The sequence below is a fragment of the Lagenorhynchus albirostris genome, chromosome 17 (assembly GCF_949774975.1).
Source record: "Lagenorhynchus albirostris chromosome 17, mLagAlb1.1, whole genome shotgun sequence".
In the NCBI taxonomy this organism is placed as follows: domain Eukaryota; kingdom Metazoa; phylum Chordata; class Mammalia; order Artiodactyla; family Delphinidae; genus Lagenorhynchus; species Lagenorhynchus albirostris.
Genome location: NC_083111.1, coordinates 80,763,094 through 80,782,953, shown reverse-complemented (window position 1 = coordinate 80,782,953; position 19,860 = coordinate 80,763,094). Strand labels below are relative to the sequence as shown.

General features: G+C 60.6%; 1 protein-coding gene and 1 long non-coding RNA gene across 6 annotated transcripts; both read left to right on the top strand.

The window, feature by feature from the left end:
• Positions 1-4,810: 4,810 nt before the first annotated feature.
• LYNX1 (Ly6/neurotoxin 1) lies at positions 4,811-7,236 on the top strand. 5 transcript variants are annotated; one of them, XM_060127609.1, is made up of 5 exons: positions 4,811-4,936; positions 5,976-6,177; positions 6,392-6,493; positions 6,697-6,719; positions 7,090-7,236. In XM_060127609.1, exons 2-5 carry the CDS (start codon positions 6,126-6,128, stop codon positions 7,216-7,218), a joined length of 306 nt encoding a protein of 101 aa, XP_059983592.1. In that variant the 5' UTR covers positions 4,811-4,936; positions 5,976-6,125; the 3' UTR covers positions 7,219-7,236. The 5 variants fall into 5 exon arrangements, with proteins under 5 accessions (XP_059983592.1, XP_059983591.1, XP_059983593.1 ...); XM_060127608.1 differs by having other exon boundaries at positions 7,069-7,236; XM_060127610.1 differs by having other exon boundaries at positions 6,697-6,802.
• Positions 7,237-9,847: 2,611 nt separating this feature from the next.
• LOC132507883 (uncharacterized) lies at positions 9,848-10,794 on the top strand. The gene is made up of 2 exons (XR_009536354.1): positions 9,848-10,369; positions 10,462-10,794. It is a non-coding gene; the product is annotated as an uncharacterized LOC132507883 (long non-coding RNA).
• The last annotated feature ends 9,066 nt before the right edge of the window (positions 10,795-19,860 follow it).

The window sequence follows — 19,860 nt, the reverse complement described above, 5'->3', positions numbered from 1 at the left end:
CCGTAGCTCTTCACCAGGCAGCCACCAGCCTGCCTGAGACCACGCGGTGGAACCCCTCCCTGCAGGGCCGCCCCGCCCACCCTGCCAGCCCTTCCCCCACCTCTCACGGCCAAGCCCCGCCTGCCCAGGCTCGCCCGGGTCCCACCTTGTCCTACCAGGTGACCTTGAGCAACACCCTCTGCCCGCGGCAGGTCTCTCCCGCTCCGCGCTCCCGTGGGCTGAGATCCGACCGTAGCTCCTGCTGCGACGGGAATATTCCGAGGACCAGCGCGCCCCCCCCGGTGGCCACCAGGGAGCCGGGCCTTGGGAGGAGTTGCCAAGGGGGCATGCCTCTCCCCTCCCTCAGAGCCCACTCTGTGCCCTCGGCACCCGGCACCCGGGGCAGGGAGTGGAAAGGCCGGATCAGACACACGGGCCACTGCGGTCGGACAGACGGGCGGGGACGCACAGGGCGCGGACCATCCCGAGTCCTCGGGATATCCCACAGCAGGCCGGCCGTGTGGCTGGGATTTGAATCAAGAGGTGGGGGGTCAGGGACATCCGCCTCCGGAGAGGGGAGGGTGATCTGAGCTGGGCCAGCTGGAGCCAGGGAGGAGAGTGCCTCCTGGTGCCAAACTCCGGAGAAGACCCTTCACCCCCCACCTGGAAGCCAGGGGTGCGGTCAGCAAACTTGCGGGGGCAGAAGGAGGAGGAGGCTGCCACACGGGGTCAGGGAAGGCTCCGCAGAGCTGCCATCCCTGAAGAGACACCGAGGCCACCTGGGGCCCAGGTTAGAAATCCCCGCCAGGTGGAAGAAGTTAACTACATGATGACCAGGCTGTAGCCATGACATAAGCTGCCACAATTCTGAGAACTGGCCTCAAAGAAATGGGAACAAACCAACCCTGGAAACAAAGATTAACTGTACTTAAAACAATCAAGATGACGCTGATCAGACCACTGATAGCCAATTTCAAGATGACTGTCAGTTGATTGATTTTCTCTATTGATTTTCTTCTTCTATTTCCTTGGTTTTTTGGCTCTTATTTTTATCATTTCCTTTATTTTGCTTACGTGCGGTTTGATTTACTCTTGTTCTAGTTTCTGAAGGTGGGATCATAGGCCATTATGTCGAGAACTTTATTTTTTCTCATACAAGTGTTAGTGCCAAAATTTTCCTTCTAAACACTGCTTTAGCTGCATCCACTAACTTTGATATATTGTGTTTTCATTTTCATTCAGTTAGAAATACTTTCTAATTTCCTTTAAAATTTTTCCTTTAGCCCACCGGTTATTTAGAAATGTGTTGCCCAGTTTCTAAATATTTGGTGATCTTATTTTTCTGTTCTTGATTTAATTCCATTGTAGCCCAAGAAAATAATTTGTAGGATTTCAATCCCAGTAAATTTGTTGAGATTTATTTTACGGCCCACAATAGGTCTATCTTGATTAATATTCTGTGTGTCCTTGAAAAGAACGGGCTCTCCTTCTGTACTTATCAAGCAGGTCACATGGGCTGGTAGTGTTGTTCAAGTCTCCTTTATCGTTATTCATTTTCCGTTGACTTCTATGAGCTCTTAAGAAAGGAGTGTTGGGCTTCCCTGGTGGCGCAGTGGTTAAAAATCCACCTGCCAATGCAGGGGACACGGGTTCGAGCCCTGGTCCGGGAAGATCCCACATGCTGCGGAGCAACTAAGCCCATGCGCCGCAACTACTGAGCCTGCGTGCCTAGAGCCCATGCTCCGCAACAAGAGAAGCCACTGCAACGAGAAGCCCGCGCATTGCAACGAAGAGTAGCCCCCCACTCACCATAACTAGAGAAAGCCCGCGTGCAGCAACGAAGACCCAATGCAGCCAAAAAAAAAAAAAAATTCTCTAAGAAAGGAGTGTTGAAATCTCTGGCTGGAGTCATGAATTTTCTTTTTCTCCTTTTTGTTCTCTCAGGTTTTTTGGCTTTGTGTGTTTTGAAACTCAGTTGTTAGGTGCATAAACATTTAGGATTGCTATGTCCCCTTAATGAACCGATCCTTTTATCATTATGTAACGTCCTTCTTTATTCCTGGCTATATCTTTTGCTCTAAAATCCACTTTGTCTGACGTGAGTGTGGTCACTCCTGCTTTCTTTTAATTACTGTGAGCCTGGTGTCTCTTCCTCCGTGCTTTGCCTTTTAACCTACATGTGATCTTACATGTACAGTGGACTTCTTGAGCGCAGCAGAGACATGGCTCTTTCTCGTTTTATTTAATCTGACCACCTCTGCTTCCTAGTTGGGGTGTTTGGACCTTTCAGTGTGATTAGAGGTGTCATGGGTTTAAGTCTCTCACCCCGCCTTCTGTCTTCTCTCTGTCCCACTTGTTCTTTTTCCTTTCCCCTCTTTTTCTGCATTCTTGTCAATGACCAGATTACTCTCTGTGATTCCATTTTATCTCTTTTGTTACTTTATTAAGTAGAGCTCTTTGATTTTTCTTTTTTTGCTCTTTCTTTACTTTTTTTTTTTTTAGTTCTAGAAAAGAATTCTTTTTGCCTTTGCATGTCGGAAAATATCTTTATTTCCCCTTCACTTTTCAGAGATGTTTTGGGGGGGCATATAATTCCAAGTTGTTTGTTTTGTTTTTTGGTATTTCAAATATTGCTTCACTGTGTTGGCTTGTACTGTTTCTGACAAGAAATCTGCTGGAGTCCTTCTTTTCTTGTGCATCACACAATGTCTGCTTTTAGTGGTTTCTCTTTATCACTGTTTTTTTAAAAATTTTTATTTTATTTATTTTTGGCTGCGTTGGGTCTTTGTCGCTGTGTGCAGGCTTTCTCTGGTTACAGTGAGCGGGGGCTACTCTTCGTTGCGGTGCATGGGCTTCTCATTGCAGTAGCTTCTCTAATTGCGGAGCACAAGCTCTAGGAGCATGGGCTCGGTAGTTGTGGCTTGCGGGCTGGGCTCTAGAGCGCAGGCTTAGCGGCTGTGGAGCACAGGCCCAGTTGCTCCACGGCATGTGGAATCTTCCCGGACCAGGGCTCGAACCTGTGTCCCCTGCACTGGCAGGCAGATTCTTAACCACTGCGCCACCAAGGAAGCCCCTATCACTGGTTTTAAGCAATTGATCACGATGTGTTTTGGTATAGTTTTCTTCAATTTCTTGTGCTTGAGGTTCATTGAATTTCTGGGTTCCATGAGTTTATAGTTTCCCTGAGGGGAATTCAGGATAGAGGAAAACTGGATACTTGCCCTAAATAGCTAAGATGCACATCAAAGGAATAATTTCAATGAGCCCAGACTCTTGCATCTTCCCGAACAGAGAAAAGCACTAAAATCATTAACTTGCGATGTCTACTTTTTGTGACTAGCAGTGATCTTTTGATGTTCGAGTACATTTGTTTGTTTGTTTGTTTTTTCCCAGCAAGAACTCCTATATGTCCCGGCTCCTCCCTTACCTCTTTGGACCAGTTCCTCAGAGCTGAGAGGCTGGCTCCTGGGCTATAGTCCTCAGTAGGGTCCCCAAATAAAATATTAACTCAAGACTTTTAGGTTGTGAGGGTTTGTATTTTTTTCGGTTGACACAAGGTTTCTCCTCCAGCCCTGTGTGAGCTCTGGGAACCCTTGTGCCTGCTCCTTCCACATCTTGGGGTTGGTTCCTCAAATGTGTGCACTGATGGGCCCTCAGCTGAAGACACACGCACCCTCTGCTGACCTCCCCAGCCCTGTGGGTTGGAGAGGGGACAGTTCTCTCCTCTCTGCCCTGTGAGATCCAGCTGCTTTGGCTTCCCTGAACTCTCCTCTCCTCAGTCAGAGAGTCCTGGGCTCTGTCTGGGTTTCCCCTCCCTGCTCTGTGGCCTGCAGCTCCTTTGTCTCCCCCACCTCCAGGGTCACGGCCCCTGCTACCTGCTGTGCGACCTCGGAGAACCGTGGCTTCATTTATTTTGCCCCATTTTTCAGTTGTTTAAAGGCAGGAGGAAAATCCAGTTGCTGTTAATTCATCATGATCTGATGCTGGAGCCCACAGCATATGCCCCAGTGGAGTGTGAGCTTCATGACCGCGTGAATATTGGGGAATGTTTGCCCGTTTTATCTCCAACTCCTGGCACCCTGAGGCATCTCAGGGACTATTTGGCAAATAGGGTGACCAACCATCCCAGTCTGTCCAGGGAGAGTGCCCACTTCGCTCTGGAGGCTCAGGGCCTAGGGTCCCCAAAGTGGTTCAACTCTTTTAAAGAAAAATAAAATTGAGGGTCAAAGAAAATGTTGCATTTTTTTCCCTCACATTAGAAAAAAAAAAAAATTTAGGGCCCATGAAAATCTTAAATTTTGCCTTAAACGTTATTATTACCGTGGAAGGGGGTCCATGAAACAATGGGCTTCTTTCAAGGCTTGCTTTTACGCTTTGTTAGGAGGGACCTGGTGTGGGGACCGAGGCCCAGAGATGCTAGGTAACTTGCCGAGGTCACACAGCAGGTAAAGCGTGTCCACGTGGGGACCCAGAAGCCGGATCCAGAAATCAGCACCTCCCCACCCCCCCACCCCTGGCACTCGCTGCAGCTCCGCTAACATCCCTGTACAACTGGGCTAAAGGAAGAAGGGGCACGGGCTGCTGCTGGGGTGCGGGGCTGACTAGCAGCACGGGGAGTGAGTGGGCGAAGGGCGGCGGGCGGAAGCAGGGAGAGGGAGGGAGGGGCAGAAGATTCCCTCCCCATGCCCCATCGCGAGGTGCACGTGCGTCTGAGGGTAGCGCGTGTGTCACTGCGGGGGCCTAGGTCTGGGCGCGGTTGGTCCTCCGCTGGGGGCGGGGGTCCCGGTCCCCGCGGGAAGGACGAACTCGCGGGCGGGGTGGGGCGGGGCGGGGGCGGGGCCTGCGGTGAGGTCACGCGCCATGGACGGCTCTGCCGCGGGGCGGCGGCGCGGCGTGGGCGCTGCGGGGCTCAAGGACGGACGCACTGTCAGACCCGGGCTCGCAGGGCCGGCGAGGGGTGAGTCCTAGGCGCAACGGGGGCTCATGGTGGTGAAGGTCATGGTTGAGGGTCCCCGACAGCCGCCCGAACTTGGGACCGCAGTCTTGGGGGCGGGGCTCTCCGGGAGGGGGCGGGAGGAGCTGGAGCCGCAGGCCCGGCCTTGCTCAGACCTTCGACATCCCGAGGTGCACGCCTGGAAAATGGGTCATGGAAGATGGATTTGTTGTTCTCGGGAACGGGAGGGTCTAATTTAGTTCCCCGAGGCGGGGACCCGGGGCTGGACTATCCGCGCGGGGAGGGGAGTCGTGCTCCAGACACCCCCCAGACCCTTTCCGAGAGAGTGGGCATCTCTGCTCCAAACAGCAGATCCGGACTGGGAAGTTGTTGTCTTGCCCAAGTGCCCTCCTGGAGTGCATTCAAAGCACATTCCCCCACAGGCTGGACAGAGTCCGCTGCCGATCGGGGAAGCCCTGTGCCTACCCCCACCCCACCCCCCACCCCCCCGTCGGCCGTCCCCTCGTGTCTAGGCAGCCCTTGGCAGGGGAGGAAGTGGCTCTGCCTAAAGAGGCCGCTGAGGCCCCTCCAGACCCGGCGCTGGGCCCCTGCGCAAGGCCTGAGCTCTGCAGTACTGACTCAAAACCCCAGGCAGGGCTCTGGAGGTCTTCCGGGAGAGGGGCCCCTAGCTGGGCCCTGAAAGTGTCAGGAAGTGGGGGGGCCCACGTGGGGACACGCCAGGGGCAAAGGGTAGGGGTAGCAGTGAGGATAGACCCACCCCTGGGGCCCCAGGGCCCTGGGTGGGAGAGGGCTGGGTACCAAGCTCCTGGGCCCCTGCATCAACCATCCCCGGTAGACTGTCGGTTTGGCCTGGCGTTCAAGGCCCCTCCAGACTTCTGGCCTCCCCTTGGCCCCCCACCCCTGCTTCCTTCTCATCTCATTCGTGTCTCCTCCTCCAGGAAGTCTTCCCTGACTCCCAGGCTGAGTTGGGGGACTCCTCTGCACAAACCTGTGGTCCCTCAGGCCCTGCTGTGACCACCTGTCCTCATCCCCCTCTGTGCAGGGCTATAGCGCCTCCAGTCGACCAGGAGCTCCCAGAGGGCAGGGGGTTGTCCCACCCTCTCTGTGCCCTGCCCCAGCCCTGGCCTGAGTTGAATCGAAGACCAGCTGCTCTCCACTTCCCTGATCCCACTCTGCCCTCTCACCTCCGGCCATGGTGCCCCTGTTCGCCCTGTTCCTGGTGGCCTTGGTGGGCCTACCTGTGGGTAAGATGGATGGAGAACAGAGGGATGGACAGACCCACCTTTGGGGGCAGGCAGGCTGGAGGGGGTGGGGGCGGAAATCCCAGTGACCGCCTCTCCTCCCAGCTCTTCTGACCTGGGGAAGCTGACGGGACCAGGGGGCTGATGGGCTGGAGGAGGGGGCCTCTTGCTGTTCTCTGACCCCAATCTCCCTCCGGCCCCCGCCCCCGGCCCCCAGCCCAGGCTCTGGACTGCCACGTGTGCGCCTACAATGGCGAGAACTGCTTCAACCCCATGCGCTGCCCGGCCATGGTCACCTACTGCATGACCACGCGCACTTGTGAGTTGCTGGGATGCCCCTCACAGCCCCACCTGTGGAGCACGGTGGCGGGTGGGGGAGTGTGAGGGAGCTGAGGAGGGAGGCTCCCACCTGCCCCAGGATCCTTTTTGGGAGCTCCTGGCTTAGGGGAACCTGGCCGAATGGCCCTGCATGCTGGGGTTGGCCCCCTCAGGGTCCTGGCCCACCTCCCCCTCCCTCTGCAGACTACACCCCGACCAGGATGAAGGTGAGCAAGTCGTGCGTGCCCAGCTGCTTTGAGACCGTGTACGATGGCTACTCCAAGCACGCGTCCACCACTTCCTGCTGCCAGTACGACCTCTGTAACGGCGCTGGCCTTGCAGCCCCTGCAACCCTGGCCCTTGTACTCCTGGCCACCCTCTGGGGTCTGCTCTAAAGCCCCGTCCCGCCCTCCACAGACTCACTCAAGGGCAAAGTGCTGAGCAGCACGGTCCCACCCTCTCCCCCTGCGCACTCCCTCTTTGCCCTCCCCAGACACCCCCCCCCCCCAGCCACATCCAGGAATGTCTGCAAGAGGACTCTTGACCTCCCCCAGCTACCCGGGGGTCTGCTTCCAGGTCATGACCTGTTGTTTTCAGAAGGCCGATGTGGGACCACACCTCCCAAGGCATCTGGCTTTGACGGGGCAGCTCAGCCCCCTCCTCTGTCCAAGGATGGGGGTGTGGGCACGGTGTGCTGTTTATGGGGGATCTTCAGTTGGCCGGTGAACACTGACGTGAAGGGGACCTCTGCGTCTGCCCTGTAAGTGTGCTGGAGGGGGAGGGGAGATTAGGGACCCAGGGGGTGGGGAACAGTCCTAGGAAGAAGGCTCTCCAGGGTCCTAGGAGGGCTGCCCAGGGCAGGTGTGGCATGGCAGGCCGATCGGGGAAGGCCTGTGCCCCCCGCCCCCCGTCGGCCGTCCCCTCGTGTCTAGGCAGCCCTTGGCAGAGGAGGAAGTGGTTCAGCCTAAAGAGGCCCGTGAGGCCCCTCCAGACCCGGCGCTGGGCCCCTGCGCAAGGCCTGAGCCTGGAGAGGCCAGGCTATATTTGGTCGAGCTTGAGAGCTGATCCCAGGACTATTTTAGGCCAGGAGGGAAGGGAGCAGAGCGGTAGCCACCCGAAGCCTGGCCTTCAGCCCTAAGCAGGCCCTGGCGGAGTGCGCCTTTTTACGGGGGGCGGGGGTTTGGGGCGGCGAACTTCGCCGGGGCGCCGAGGATTCGCCGGGGCGCCGAGAATTCGCCGGGGCGGGGGCGGGGGCGGTGCATCCTTGAACCGGAGCGGGGCGCCCTCTGGTGGACGCTTGGGGCCGCGCCGGGCAGGGGTGGGCTCGGTCCGCCGGAGGGGAGGGGAAGGGAAGGCAGGGTCCGGGGAAGGAGGGGACTGTGGTCGGGAAAAGAGGGGAGGGGAGAGGGAGAGGGGAGGTCCGGGGGAGGAGGGGAGGACGGGTTGGGAAAGAAGGATGCAAAGGGCCGCGCTCCCTCCCCGCGCAGCCGGGATCCCCTCGCCCCTCGCAGCGGCTTGACTGCTATCCGGGCGGCAGCAGGATCCCGACTGAACGAGTGCTGGGTGCGCCGGCCTTGGTCCCAAAGGGTTTCGCGGGCTCCTCGACCTCTGACTCTGCCCACGGGGAGGGCGGGAGCTCCGCTCCGGCTGGAGCGCTCCAGCCTCAGCTCAGGGAGTGGCTCTCAGGTGCCCCCAGTCAAGCTGGGCCTTGGGACCCCCAGAGACCCAAGAAAGGGCATCATTTAAAAGGCACCCACCCTGGGCTTCCCTGGTGGCGCAGTGGTTGATAGTCCGCCTGCCGATGCAGGGGACGCGGGTTCGTGTCCCGGTCCGGGAAGATCCCACATGCCGCGGAGCGGCTGGGCCCGTGAGCCATGGTCGCTGAGCCTGCGCGTCCGGAGCCTGTGCTCTGCAACGCGAGAGGCCACAGCTGTGAGAGGCCCGCGTACCGCAAAAAAAAAAAAAAAAGGCACCCACCCTAGGTGAGCCCCGCCCTCGGCCAGCTCGGGGAAGCCCGGTCTGCCCAGCATCTGCTGTTCTGGATCCGGGTGGCCCGGGGAGCCGGGCCCTCCTTCCAGTGAGGCCAGTCGATGTGCAACGTTGTGCCCGGGGTCACACGGTGCCTGAGGCCTCCTCAGCTGACCAGTGCCCCCAGCTCCAGTGTCTGGGGAGGGGCCAAGGAGCCCCTTCAGGTTGGCAAGGCCCAAGTGTGCAGGATGGTGGCAGGTGCCCACGTGGGGGGTTGTCCCTGGAACTCAGAAGCCCTTGGCCCCTAAGCATGGCCCCTGTCAGGGGGACCTGTGCTGGAAATTCCCTCTTGAGAGCTTCCCTCTGGGACCGCCTGACCTCAGGGGATCCAGTCCTTAGGCAGGCCTGGGTCAGGCTTCCTGGAGGGCCAATAAGCAGAAGCAGAAGGGCCAATATCCAGACAGCCGTCCAGGTGGCCCCTCCCCCTGATGCCCAGTGTGGTGTGAGCCCCTCCTTGGGGGAGGCTGGGGGGAAGCCAGACCCCACCCCCAGCTCCTCCACCTAAAGACTCCCAGGAGTGGTCCATCTCAGGGAAGTGACCACACTCCCCGCAGAGTTGGCTGCGGGGCCACCGCAGCTCCAGATGCTTTCTGGGAGGGAGGGCAGCCCTGGGCAGACTGCCCTCCTGACTCAGCAGGAGAGGCCTGGGAAGCACCGTCACTGCCCTGCTTGTGCAAGCACTCTGTCCTGGGTCCGGTGGCTCCTCGGCTAGACCGGGTCCTCCCTCCCTCCCTCCCTCCTGTCCTGGCGGGGATGGAGTAGAGCCCTGCCTGGCCCCCTGTGGGCTCTGGGGTCACTGAGAGCAGGGATCCAGCGCTGGGTGTGCTTGGTGTTGGGGGAGCTTCTCACACCTGCCTCTTGCCTCCATCTGTCCAACCCTCCTCCACCCTGACCTGGTCCCATCCCAATAGCCATGGCACTGCCCCCAGCACCGGGGACCATGCTGCCCATCCCACCTCCACAGACTGGGTTCTGCCTGGCCCGGCTGTGGTCGAAACTCAGCACAGACACACCTAACGTGTTATGCTCACGCCCTGGCTGGGCCCCCTAGTGGGAAGCGCGTGGCACTGCAAAATCAGGAGACTGCACCAGTAGTACCCTTGGAAATCAAACAAGTCATCTTGTCCCAACTGACTGTCCATGAGGCTAGTGACTAACATCTGCCCGTTTCCCTGCAGTTGTGGCTCTAAGCACTGCAAGACAACCCTGCAAGGTAGGAGCCGTTATCATGCCCCTTTCACAGATGAGGAAACTGAGGCACAGAGAGGTGAAGTAGTTGCCCAAGCCAGGTAGGACTTCTTGTCCCCCGCCCCCACTGCACCCCTGCCCCACCCTGCAGTCGCTTCTCCCATCAGCTGGGAGAGGAAGGGGAAGCTGAGAAGGTGGGTTTATAAATTTAAGAGGACATTAGCATGTGAAATCATTGTAACAGCTTAGGGTCAGGAAAGGAGAAAATCAGCACCAGGAGGTTTGAGAAGCCATGAAAGACAGAGTCAGGGCATCCAGCCCTGTGTCTGGGTGCTGGGCCAGGGGTGGAATAGCACAGAGGAGGGCAGAGGGGTGCCAGGCACTCCGAGCTTGCCTGGCCCAGACCCCTTCCCCACCTGTGTCGGGATCGTGGGTCAGCAGGCGGAGAGGCCCAGGCTCTTCCCCGCGGTCTTCGCAGCGTTTCAGATCTGGAAGCAGCCTGCCTGTCTCAGGAGCGGCTGCTTGACTGTGTGGCGGCACCTGCGTGGACTCCTGTGCCGTCCATCTGCCTGGAACACAGCTGCGGCCCCGGTGCAGACGGACGTGCAGAGGGGAGGCTGGACAGCTGCTTCTCACCTCCCTTTGTAACATCTGATTTGTGGTGATGAACGTGTATTTTTTTCATGATTCTGAACCTCTGAGAAAGGTGAAAAGAAAGTGAGAGCTCTCTTTCATCTCTCCCCCTCCCCCAAGTTTTGTTGGATCCTATCCCTCGGGCTGATCTGGACCTCGTCGTTCACACCTCTGAGCCTCTGTTGTCTTGCCGATAAAATGGGGACAGTAGCGCCCACCAGGCTGCCCAGTGGGGCCAGTAACTGCCCAGTCTGGGGCCTGGCACACAGGAGGCACCGGGTGGACAGATGGATGAACGGACGGACAGACGGATGGATGGTGCCCTTTCCGTCCACTTCCTGACCCTACCCAGCATGGGCATCGACTTCAGGCCATGGCCCCCCTCCCTCACACGGCCTCCCAGAGAGGTCTCCTTTGCACCTCCTCGAGCTAGTGAATAAACGGATGAATATGTGTGTCGATTTTCTGTCCCACCAGCCACCCCTCCTGTGCTCACCTCTACCCTGTGGGCTGGTGTGCTGGTCCTGCTGGCTCTGTCTGTCCTAGACTCCCGCCCACCCTGGGTCGCCCAGTCTTGCCAGTCTTGACCTCGGAACCAGCCCTGGCCCAGGGCAGGGGGTGACCCATGGGAGGGGAGGGAGCCAGGCAGGAGAGGCAGGAGGACTCCCAAGGTTCACGGGAGCGGCCCCAGTTCTGGTTCCCTGGGAGCGAGGCAGACCTACCACCTCACCCAGCGGCCCCCTGGGGAAGGCTGATGGGGCTGGTAGGGGAGGTAGGACCCCAGGAACTCACCCACCACCCAGCTTTCTAGCTCCTGGCACCGGCTCTTCCTTTCTGCCTGGGAGTGGGGTCTGAGACCGACTACCCACAGGGGCCCACCAGATAGAGGGATGGACAAAAGCCACGCGGGCTGCCAGGGCAGACAACGGCCTCTGGGCCAGCAGGGCTGGCCCCCTTCAGACAGCCCCCCACGCTGCCCCCACGGTGCACCTCCTGTTCTGGCAGAATGGCTTGGCTGGCGCATCGCCCCCACAAAGTCTGGCTCCTGCTCTCAGGAGGGTCCTTCTGGGCTCTCACCCATCATGGGGTCTCTCAATACCAAGGGCCTTTCTGCTCCCCGCCCCCCAGCACTGGGCAAACACCCACAGGCCTCGGGCCCTGCGATACAGTCACGATCACGACCGGGGTCCCTCGTCACTCCCGGGGGGTAGGCAGTGCAGAGCCCCCACTTCTGGAGGGAGGCCCGTTCGACAGCCGGGAAAGCTGAGGACCGTGCTTTGTGGCACTTCCGACGGCAGCTGCTCCGCTAACTCACCGCAGGGGGCCGTGCTGGTGAAGCTCTGGTTGCGGTGGGCCCTAAGCTTTGTTTGCATGTTTAGGGCCAGGGCCGGGCCCCCAGGCCTGAGCCAGACCCTCATTCCTGTTCACCCGGGAGGCCAGAGGCTGTGTGCTGAGGGTTCATCGTGTGTCACGCCACCTCACGTGATCCCCAATCGTATCATTTGAGGACCAGGAAAGAGGTTTATGGAATTAAACGAGGCTCTCCGGAGGCCACACAGCCATCGAGCCTGGGGACCAGGCTGGACCCCCGTGCTGCCCAGGCCCCAGTCCAGTTCCTCGGCTGCGCTGGCCTCTGGGGCGGGGCAGAGCAGCAGCTGGTATAAGACGGCAGCCCGGGCGCCCTGGGAGCCAGGCCTCCCCCAGGAGGACATGAGGCTGCTCCTTGGGTTCCTGCTGGCCGCTGCCTTGAACTTGGAGCTGGGTGAGTCCAGGGGTCACGGTCACCTTCTTTCCAGCTCTCCCCGCTTGCTCTAAGCCTGCCCCTCCGATCTAGGCCACCACTGAGCTGTGACTCCCACCTTGGGAGTCTCTCTGGGGAGAGCCAGGCTCAGAGGGGCATAGCCTGACCCAGGCGTCCAGCAAGTCAGGAGCAGGGCAGGGAGAGAACCCACTGGCCTCAGCCCAGAAGAGGGCCTGAGAGAGGGGACCAGGTCCACCCAGGCGGGGGGCTGACCCTCCGCCCCCAGGGGCCCCCATCAGGGGGTTTGGGGGTGATGGCCAAAGGGTAGGGGTTTCTTTTTGAGACAATGAAAGTATTCAAAAACTGACTTTGATGGTTGCACATATCTCTAAATATGCCAAAAACATTTCACACGGGTGAACTGCATGGTATGTGAAATATACCCAATAAAGCTGTTAGAAAAAAAAGAAAAAACATTTTAGGAAAAACAAGACTCAAAATTCAGATTGAGGAAGATTCATGATGACATAAAAATCTAAAAAGAAATGCGTGAAAAATGCCATAAAACTAAAAGAAGACAAGGTGGGAAACATTTGCTATATGTGAAAAAGAGGTGGATTCCTTTCCTATATAAAGAAAACTACAAATCCACAGGAAGGGGCAAGGATGTGAGTAGCACGTTCAAAGAAGACGACATTCAACCACACGTCCAATCAGAGAGGAGCAAAATGAAGGAAGTAGCATTTTAAATCCTTGAGCAAAATAATGGCAGGACAATGACGCCAAGGCGGCAGGGACACGGCCCGCTGTGCACCCCCGCGGGAATCGCGCAGCCTCTTGGAGGTGCCGTCTGGGAAGCTGTAAGATGCCCCTGGAGTGTTGTTGAGTGCAGGCTCCCGAGAGGTCACCCAAACACCTGGGATGGGAGGGACGTGGGGTAAGAAGCCCTAACCACTGGACCAGGGGGGCCCTGCCCGTGAGGGAGGGCACAGTGCTCGAGGGACTGATCTGGCCCCCGTGTGTGTGTCCCATTGCCCGTGGCTAAAGGCCGTGAAGACTCTGCAGTGGAGGACGCTCACAGCAGTGTTTTGAGCACAGACTGAGCAGCTGAGTGCCCTCTAGGACAGAGAATAATCCATGAGGGCGTCCCACTGGGTGCTGCAGAGAGAAGAAACAGGCAGCAGCCCCAGGAGCCCTTCACACCGTCTGTGCACGTTCTTCACATCTCAGAAACATGGGTTTAAGGGCGCTCAGTCTGCTCTGCCGGACACAAGAGGGGCACAGGTAAGTGGAAACCCAGGGAGGGAAACCCCTTGGCCTACTTGGGGATCCACAGAGCCTGCTCTGAGGAGACAACCCCACAGGCAGGCTGGGTAGGAGGCCACGCCAGGCAGACGGAGCAGCGGAGCCCTGGCCCTGGTCACAGGCTAAGCCCGGACCCTGGTCCCACGCTGAGCCCTGAGCCTGGTCCCACGCTGAGCCCGGACCCTGGTCCCACTCTGAGCCCTGATGCTGGTCCCACTCTGAGCCCTGACCCTGGTCCCACGCTGAGTCCTGACCCTGGTCACAGGCTGTGCCCTGATGCTGGTCCCACTCTGAGCCCTGACCCTGGTCACAGGCTGAGCCCTGATGCTGGTCCCACTCTGAGCCCTGAGCCTGGTCCCACTCTGAGCCCGGACCCTGGTCCCATTCTGAGCCCTGACGCTGGTTCCACTCTGAGCCCTGACCCTGGTCCCACGCTGAGCCCGGACCCTGGTCACAGGCTGAGCCCTGACGCTGGTCCCACTCTGAGCCTGGACCCTGGTCCCACGCTGAGCCCTGACCCTGGTCCAACGTTGAGCCCTGAGCCTGGTCCCACGCTGAGCCCTGATGCTGGTCCCACTCTGAGCCCGGACCCTGGTCCCACGCTGAGCCCTGATCCTGGTCCCACTCTGAGCCTGGACCCTGGTCCCACGCTGAGCCCTGACCCTGGTCCCACGCTGAGCCCGGACCCTGGTCCCACGCTGAGCCCTGAGCCTGGTCCCACGTTGAGCCCTGAGCCTGGTCCCACGCTGAGCCCTGAGCCTGGTCCCACGCTGAGCCCTGAGCCTGGCCGCACGCTGATCTCTGATCCGGAGGCTCCTGGAGAAACAGAAGGAAGGATGTAGACCTCCTAGCAGGGAGGCATCGTAAGCAGAGCAGCCCAGACGCTGGCTGGGGCACACTTCTCCTCACCCTAAGTAGGTAGCAACTTGGCAGAAAGGTTCAGCCTGTGTCTCCCCAGCAGGGGTCACGCAGAAACTCTAGGAGGAGCTAATGCCCAAGGGCCAGGTACATTACGGAAGGAAAGAGCAGGTGGGGGCCCTGGGTCTGAGGACAGGAAGGCGGTGGGCTGGGCCAGCCACAGCAGAGGAGGAAGCTCGGCTGTGCGAGGTGGTGTCTGCGCCGCCAGGATTAGCTGCGCCCAGCATCAAGCCTGGCGGCCTGGTGAAGAGTAGAATCAGACAGGCCGGGCTGCTGTCTTGGCATTTGCCCAGGCCTCCCTGGATGACCGGCCTGTCAGCGCCTGCTAGAGCCTCCCATCCTGCATGCTACATCCAGCCATTAGCACCGGGTACCGTCGCTGGCTGTAGTGAGGAAAATAGGATCCAGCAGGCAGAGTGTCTGACACGTTCTGGGTGTTAAGGAAGGCTAGGTGTCCCCCGACCCAGTGCCCAGGGGGGCATAGGCCCTCCCAGTCTCGGGGTCAAAGACCAGACGCCAAATGGAGCTGATGCCCGGAGGCTAGAAAAGGCCGTGGGGTGAGGCGGGGTGAGGCGGGCGGTCCCAGGACAGAATTTCACCAGCGAGAGGCAGGGGTGGGGAGGGCAACCCTGGTGCAGGAAGGGTGGGAGCGGAGTCTGGAGGGGAGTGAGATCTGGAGCCTTTGGTAGAAGATGGAGGGTCTGACGAGGCTGCAGCAGAGCCCCGAGTGCATCTGTGCACAGCCCTGTCAACAACCCGCCCCTACCCTCCAGCGAGTGTTCCGGCAGCAGGGGGCCTGGAGGAGGGGGTGACAGGGTCACAGGGGAGGCACACCTGGCGAGGCTGAAGCGCAGGCCGCCCTGGGGCGGGGAGGGGGAGCAGTGCCTGGAGCCGCTTGAATCTAGGGCCCAAATCCACATCTCCCCCATCTGAGCCCGGGCAAGGGCCTGCCTGTCAACTTCGTGACCTGCAGTTGGGCCAGGGGAGCCCTGCCTGAGGGGCAGCCCCCTGGGCCCTGATCCAGGTGTGCCTGCCCCTCCAGGGGATGCCAGGATTAGCATCCCCAGGTGACCCTGCCCCTTCCCCTCCCACCCTCCAGGGCCTTCCTGTTGGCCCAGCACTTGCCCTGTCTTTGTCCCCTTAAGCCTGTGGGCACGTTTTGGCTGGCTGTCCTGGCGGCCATCTCCCCATCACTACGTCCCACGTGACCACCTCAAAGAAGCTGGGTGCTGGGGCCTGGAGCGCCCTGGGAGGATTCGAACGCGGAACCACTAGACCAGGAATCCACCCTGGAGAAAGGAGTGGGGACCCCAGGCCAGACAGGTGCCTGACAGAGGCAGGAGTCAGGGTGCAGGAGAGCCCTCACCCTCTGCTGCTCCCTTCCAGGTAGCCTGGGGGTCTTCCCCAGGTGCAGGGATGTCTCGGGTTGGGGTGGGGGGAGAAGGTAGAGAGCCCACCGAGGGAGTTGCAGAGGCGGGTGAGGATCCCCAGTCCTGAGAGGGGGGTCATGAGGGTGCGAGAGGCAGAGGAAGGAGGAAGGGGCAGGCAGGGGCGGCGGAGGACCACAGAGGAGCGGGTGTCCAGGTGGAGGCGGGTGGCCCCAGTGGGCGGGGGCGGGTCTCCGTACCTCTGCCGCCCGCGGGAAAACCAATCCGGCTGAGCAGTCTGGTGGCTGCAGTGGGTGTTCACCATCCCTGCGGGGCAGGCCCGGGCCGCGTGCTGCAGGGATGAGACTCAGGGGACACGGCTGCCGCCGCCGCCTGTGAGCTTGGAGAGGGGTGCGGGGCCGCCAGAGGGGGCAGTGCCTGGGGGGTTGGGGGGACGGAGGGAGAGGAAGAAAGCAGGGAGGCAGAGGAGATGTGGTGTGTGAAGGGAGAGGTGGGAGTGGGGTGGGCCAGGCACGGAGGGGCTCTGGGGCAGATGGGGCGCCTGCGACCTGGGCCAGGTGTGGCGGGGAGGGGCCTCTTCCCAGGGCTGAGACTGGCAGGGGGGTTTGTGGCCAAGGCCCTGGGTGCCCACTGGAGAACAGCCCTTCGTCAGCACGGGGCTCCAGAGCAGGGCTTTCCGCTGGGGCGGGCGGGCAGGGTCAGAACCATGCTCCCGGCTCCCGGGCCACGGTGCGGGGGCAGGTCTCAGGAGGGGCCTTGCGGACACCAGGGAGGCCCTGGGGGTTGGGGGAGCAGGAGGTGGAGAAGAGGGAAGCAAACCAGACATAGTGGGAGACTCGGGGTCTGAGAGACATCCCGGGCCCTTGGGGGCCCACACCCAACCAGAAAGGGAGCTGGGTTGGGTGGGCCCCAGCCAGATGGCTCTGCCCATTTCCCAGAGGGGAAAACTGAGGTCATCCCGAGAGACACAGCAAGAGTCAGCGGGGGTGGAGGGGCCTCACTGTGCACACGGGCGGCCCGGGCTGCCATGGTAGGGGTCGGGCACGGGGGCTGGAGGAAAGAGCAGCAGCCTGTGTGCCCTAAGCGCCCCCGCCCCCCCCCAGCCTGCGCCCTGACCGGCCTGGCTCTCACTGCACCGCGGCTCTTCTCCCCTCCCTGTTAAGCTTCCACCAGCGGGCACACCGGGCCCAGCCCGGCCCAGCCTGCACGCCACATACTCCCTCGCTTGATCCCTGATCCCCTCTGCAGCCCTTCGGGTCCTGCATTTTGTTGAGGACGCCAGGGGTGACCCACCTGCCCCTGCCAGGCCCTTTACTGCAGGGGCCCCAGCGCCTCCGTCTCCCTGCGCCTCCCCAGCGCTCCCGAAGCTGCTTCATCCCTGCCTGGCCGTGGCCCCGCCAGGGGCATAAGCGGCCTCGGGACTCGGGCACCCCAGCTCCAAGCTCTTGAATCTTCCCTGAGTTTTGGTCGGTGGCGACTGGACCCTGGCTGGAGCTGTCCCCCTCAAACCTGGGCCTTCTGGTCAGAGGGCTTGGGAGGTCCGGGGCCTGCCTGACCCAACCCTCTCCACTCCTTCCCCAGTGTTGGCCTTGCAATGCTACACCTGTCCTGAGCCCACCAGCGTGTCCAGCTGAGTCACCACCACGACCTGCAATGCCCACAGAACCATGTGCAAGGCCACGCTCTGCTCCCTGGAGATGGGGCAGTGGGGCCGGGTAGGGCGGGGCCGGGGTCCCAGGGTCAGAGGTGCCGCCAGGCCAGGCAGCCCGTGGGCAGAGAGCAGTCGCCACCTTTGTCAATTCCAGAAAAGGCTTTGGGTCCAAGCAGCCGGGCTCCCTCCCTCCCTCCCTCCCTCATTCCTCCCTGTCCTTCCTGCAATGGGGACCATCTTCACCTGGCTGGGGAGCTGCTGGGGGAGGAGCGGCCTCATCCCGCGGGGCATCTGGAGCAAATCACCATGAGTGCTGTGCAACGGTGGTGGACGTGAGGAGGGGCTGGGTCACGGAGGGACTGAGACGGGGGTGGTGAGACACACACACACACACACACACACACACACGCGCGCGCGCGCACACACACACACACACACACACACGCACACAGCCCTACAGGCAAACACGGGAAGGCTGCGTGCCCTTCCTGGCCACTACCCCGCTGCTGCCCCGGCAGCACCCTCCCTGCCAGCCGCCACCTCCGAGGTCTTCCGCCTCCTTCAAAGCCGGGCACAGGCCCTTTCCAGGCAGCCTCCCCGACAGCACACAGGGTCTCCCGACCTGGAGCCCAGACCAGCCTGCTTCTCGGCACGCCCACCCCACCACTGCTTCACGTCCACCTCCGCTGTGACCTTCACGGGCAGCTTCACAGCTGCCCTCTGGGTCGATGACCCTCTGCCTGGTTTACCCATAAAAGAAGGGGGTCAGGGGGCTTCCCTGGTGGCACAGTAGTTGAGAGTCCGCCTGCTGATGCAGGGGACACGGGTTCGAGCCCCGGTCCGGGAGGATCCCACATGCCGCGGAGCGGCTGGGCCCGTGAGCCATGGCCGCTGAGCCTGCGTGTCCGGAGCCTGTGCTCCGCAGTGGGAGAGGCCACAACAGTGAGAGGCCCGCGTACCGCAAAAAAAAAAAAAAAAAAAAAAGAAGGGGGTCAGGGTGGCTCAAGAGCAGACCTGGTTGCACGGGAGATTGGGGGGCGGGGACCCACTCAGTCTACGAGGCTTCAGACCAGCCCCGCCCCGGCTCCTCTCACCAAGTCCTTAGTGCAGACCAAGCCCCAGGGGAGGGCCGCCCTGCTGCTGTCTGTGCCACACCTGCCCTGCGTGACTTGCCGGTCTGACTTGCATTAACCACAGTCTCTCCCTTTGCAAACAACGCCCCCGCTCTGTTTCCTTGCGACCATCTCTCAGTCCACGTGGCCAGGTCACTTCTGCCCTCACAACTGCCCAGGGTCCCTAGTCTCATCATACAGACAGAAATCCAGTCCAGAGGGATGAGAGAGTCACCCCAAGGCCACACGTGGAGACGGCAGCAAAGCTCAGACCCAGGCCTCCCGGTTGCCAGCCCTGAGCTCCTCCCAGCATGCCATTCTGCCCTGAGACTGGGGGTAACTTCCTACCCTGCAGCCAGCCCCCCTCCACCGTCCACACAGCATACACCATTTCATCCACCACCTACCCATCCACTTGTTCTTTCATCCACCCCCTTTCCCACCAGCCAGCCCCCCACACATGCAGCGCCCATCCACTCATTCCTCCCTCCACCCGTCCACTCTCTCAAACGTCATCTATCCACCCATCTGTCTTTTCAACCATCCATCCATGCATCCTTCCGTCTATCCATCCACTCACCCACCCACCCATCCATCCATCCACACAACCACTCACTGAGCCCTCAGAGGACAGAGAAACCAGAGAGGCTGGGATACCAGAAAGGACCCTGGGTGAGAAGCACCTGGACTGGGCCATATAGCACAGGGGAGATTGGAGGCTATGATGGGAGACCAGAGAGGCCGCTCAGTGAGAAGCAGAGCACAGGCAAAGGCGCGGAAATGGGAAAGTGTGCGGTGGAGGTGGGCAGTGGAGAAGATCCAGGAGCCTGGGGGTGTGGGCAGAGCCCTCTTGTCTGGGGTCTAGAACCAGGAGGCTCAGGCTTGGTCTAAAGGCCATTCGTGGGGACGGGGTTGGCAGTGATGAGGCGGCTGGTCCGGGCACCACCCTCGTCAGCCCAAAGGCGGCCTGGTTGCCCCACACCCACCCCCTCACCAGGCACTCACCTCCTCTGCACCTGGCCTGACACCCCACCTCCGGCCTCTGCTCTGGTGGGTCCCTGGGTCAGGTATACACCAGGTAGAGGACATCTGGGAGTACAGGAGATGGACCTTGGCCTGGTTGGGTTTGAGATGGACATCAGTCCAGGCCAGAGCCCGGCAAACAGGCCTACAGTTCCCGTGTGGCAGGAACGGGCCAGGCTGCAGGGAGGGGCCAGGGCAGGCTCCAGCGCTGCGAGGTGCTGCCCCCTCAGGGCCTGTGAGTGCATTGGCAGCCACGCATCCTCCTGCCAGCTGCCTCCCAGTTCTGCCCTGTGCCACCCAGATGGGGGCCCAAGGGCTGGCTATAAACCCCAACCGGAGGCCAGCACAGGCTGCCGCCCTCCCGGCTCCTGAGCACAAGGA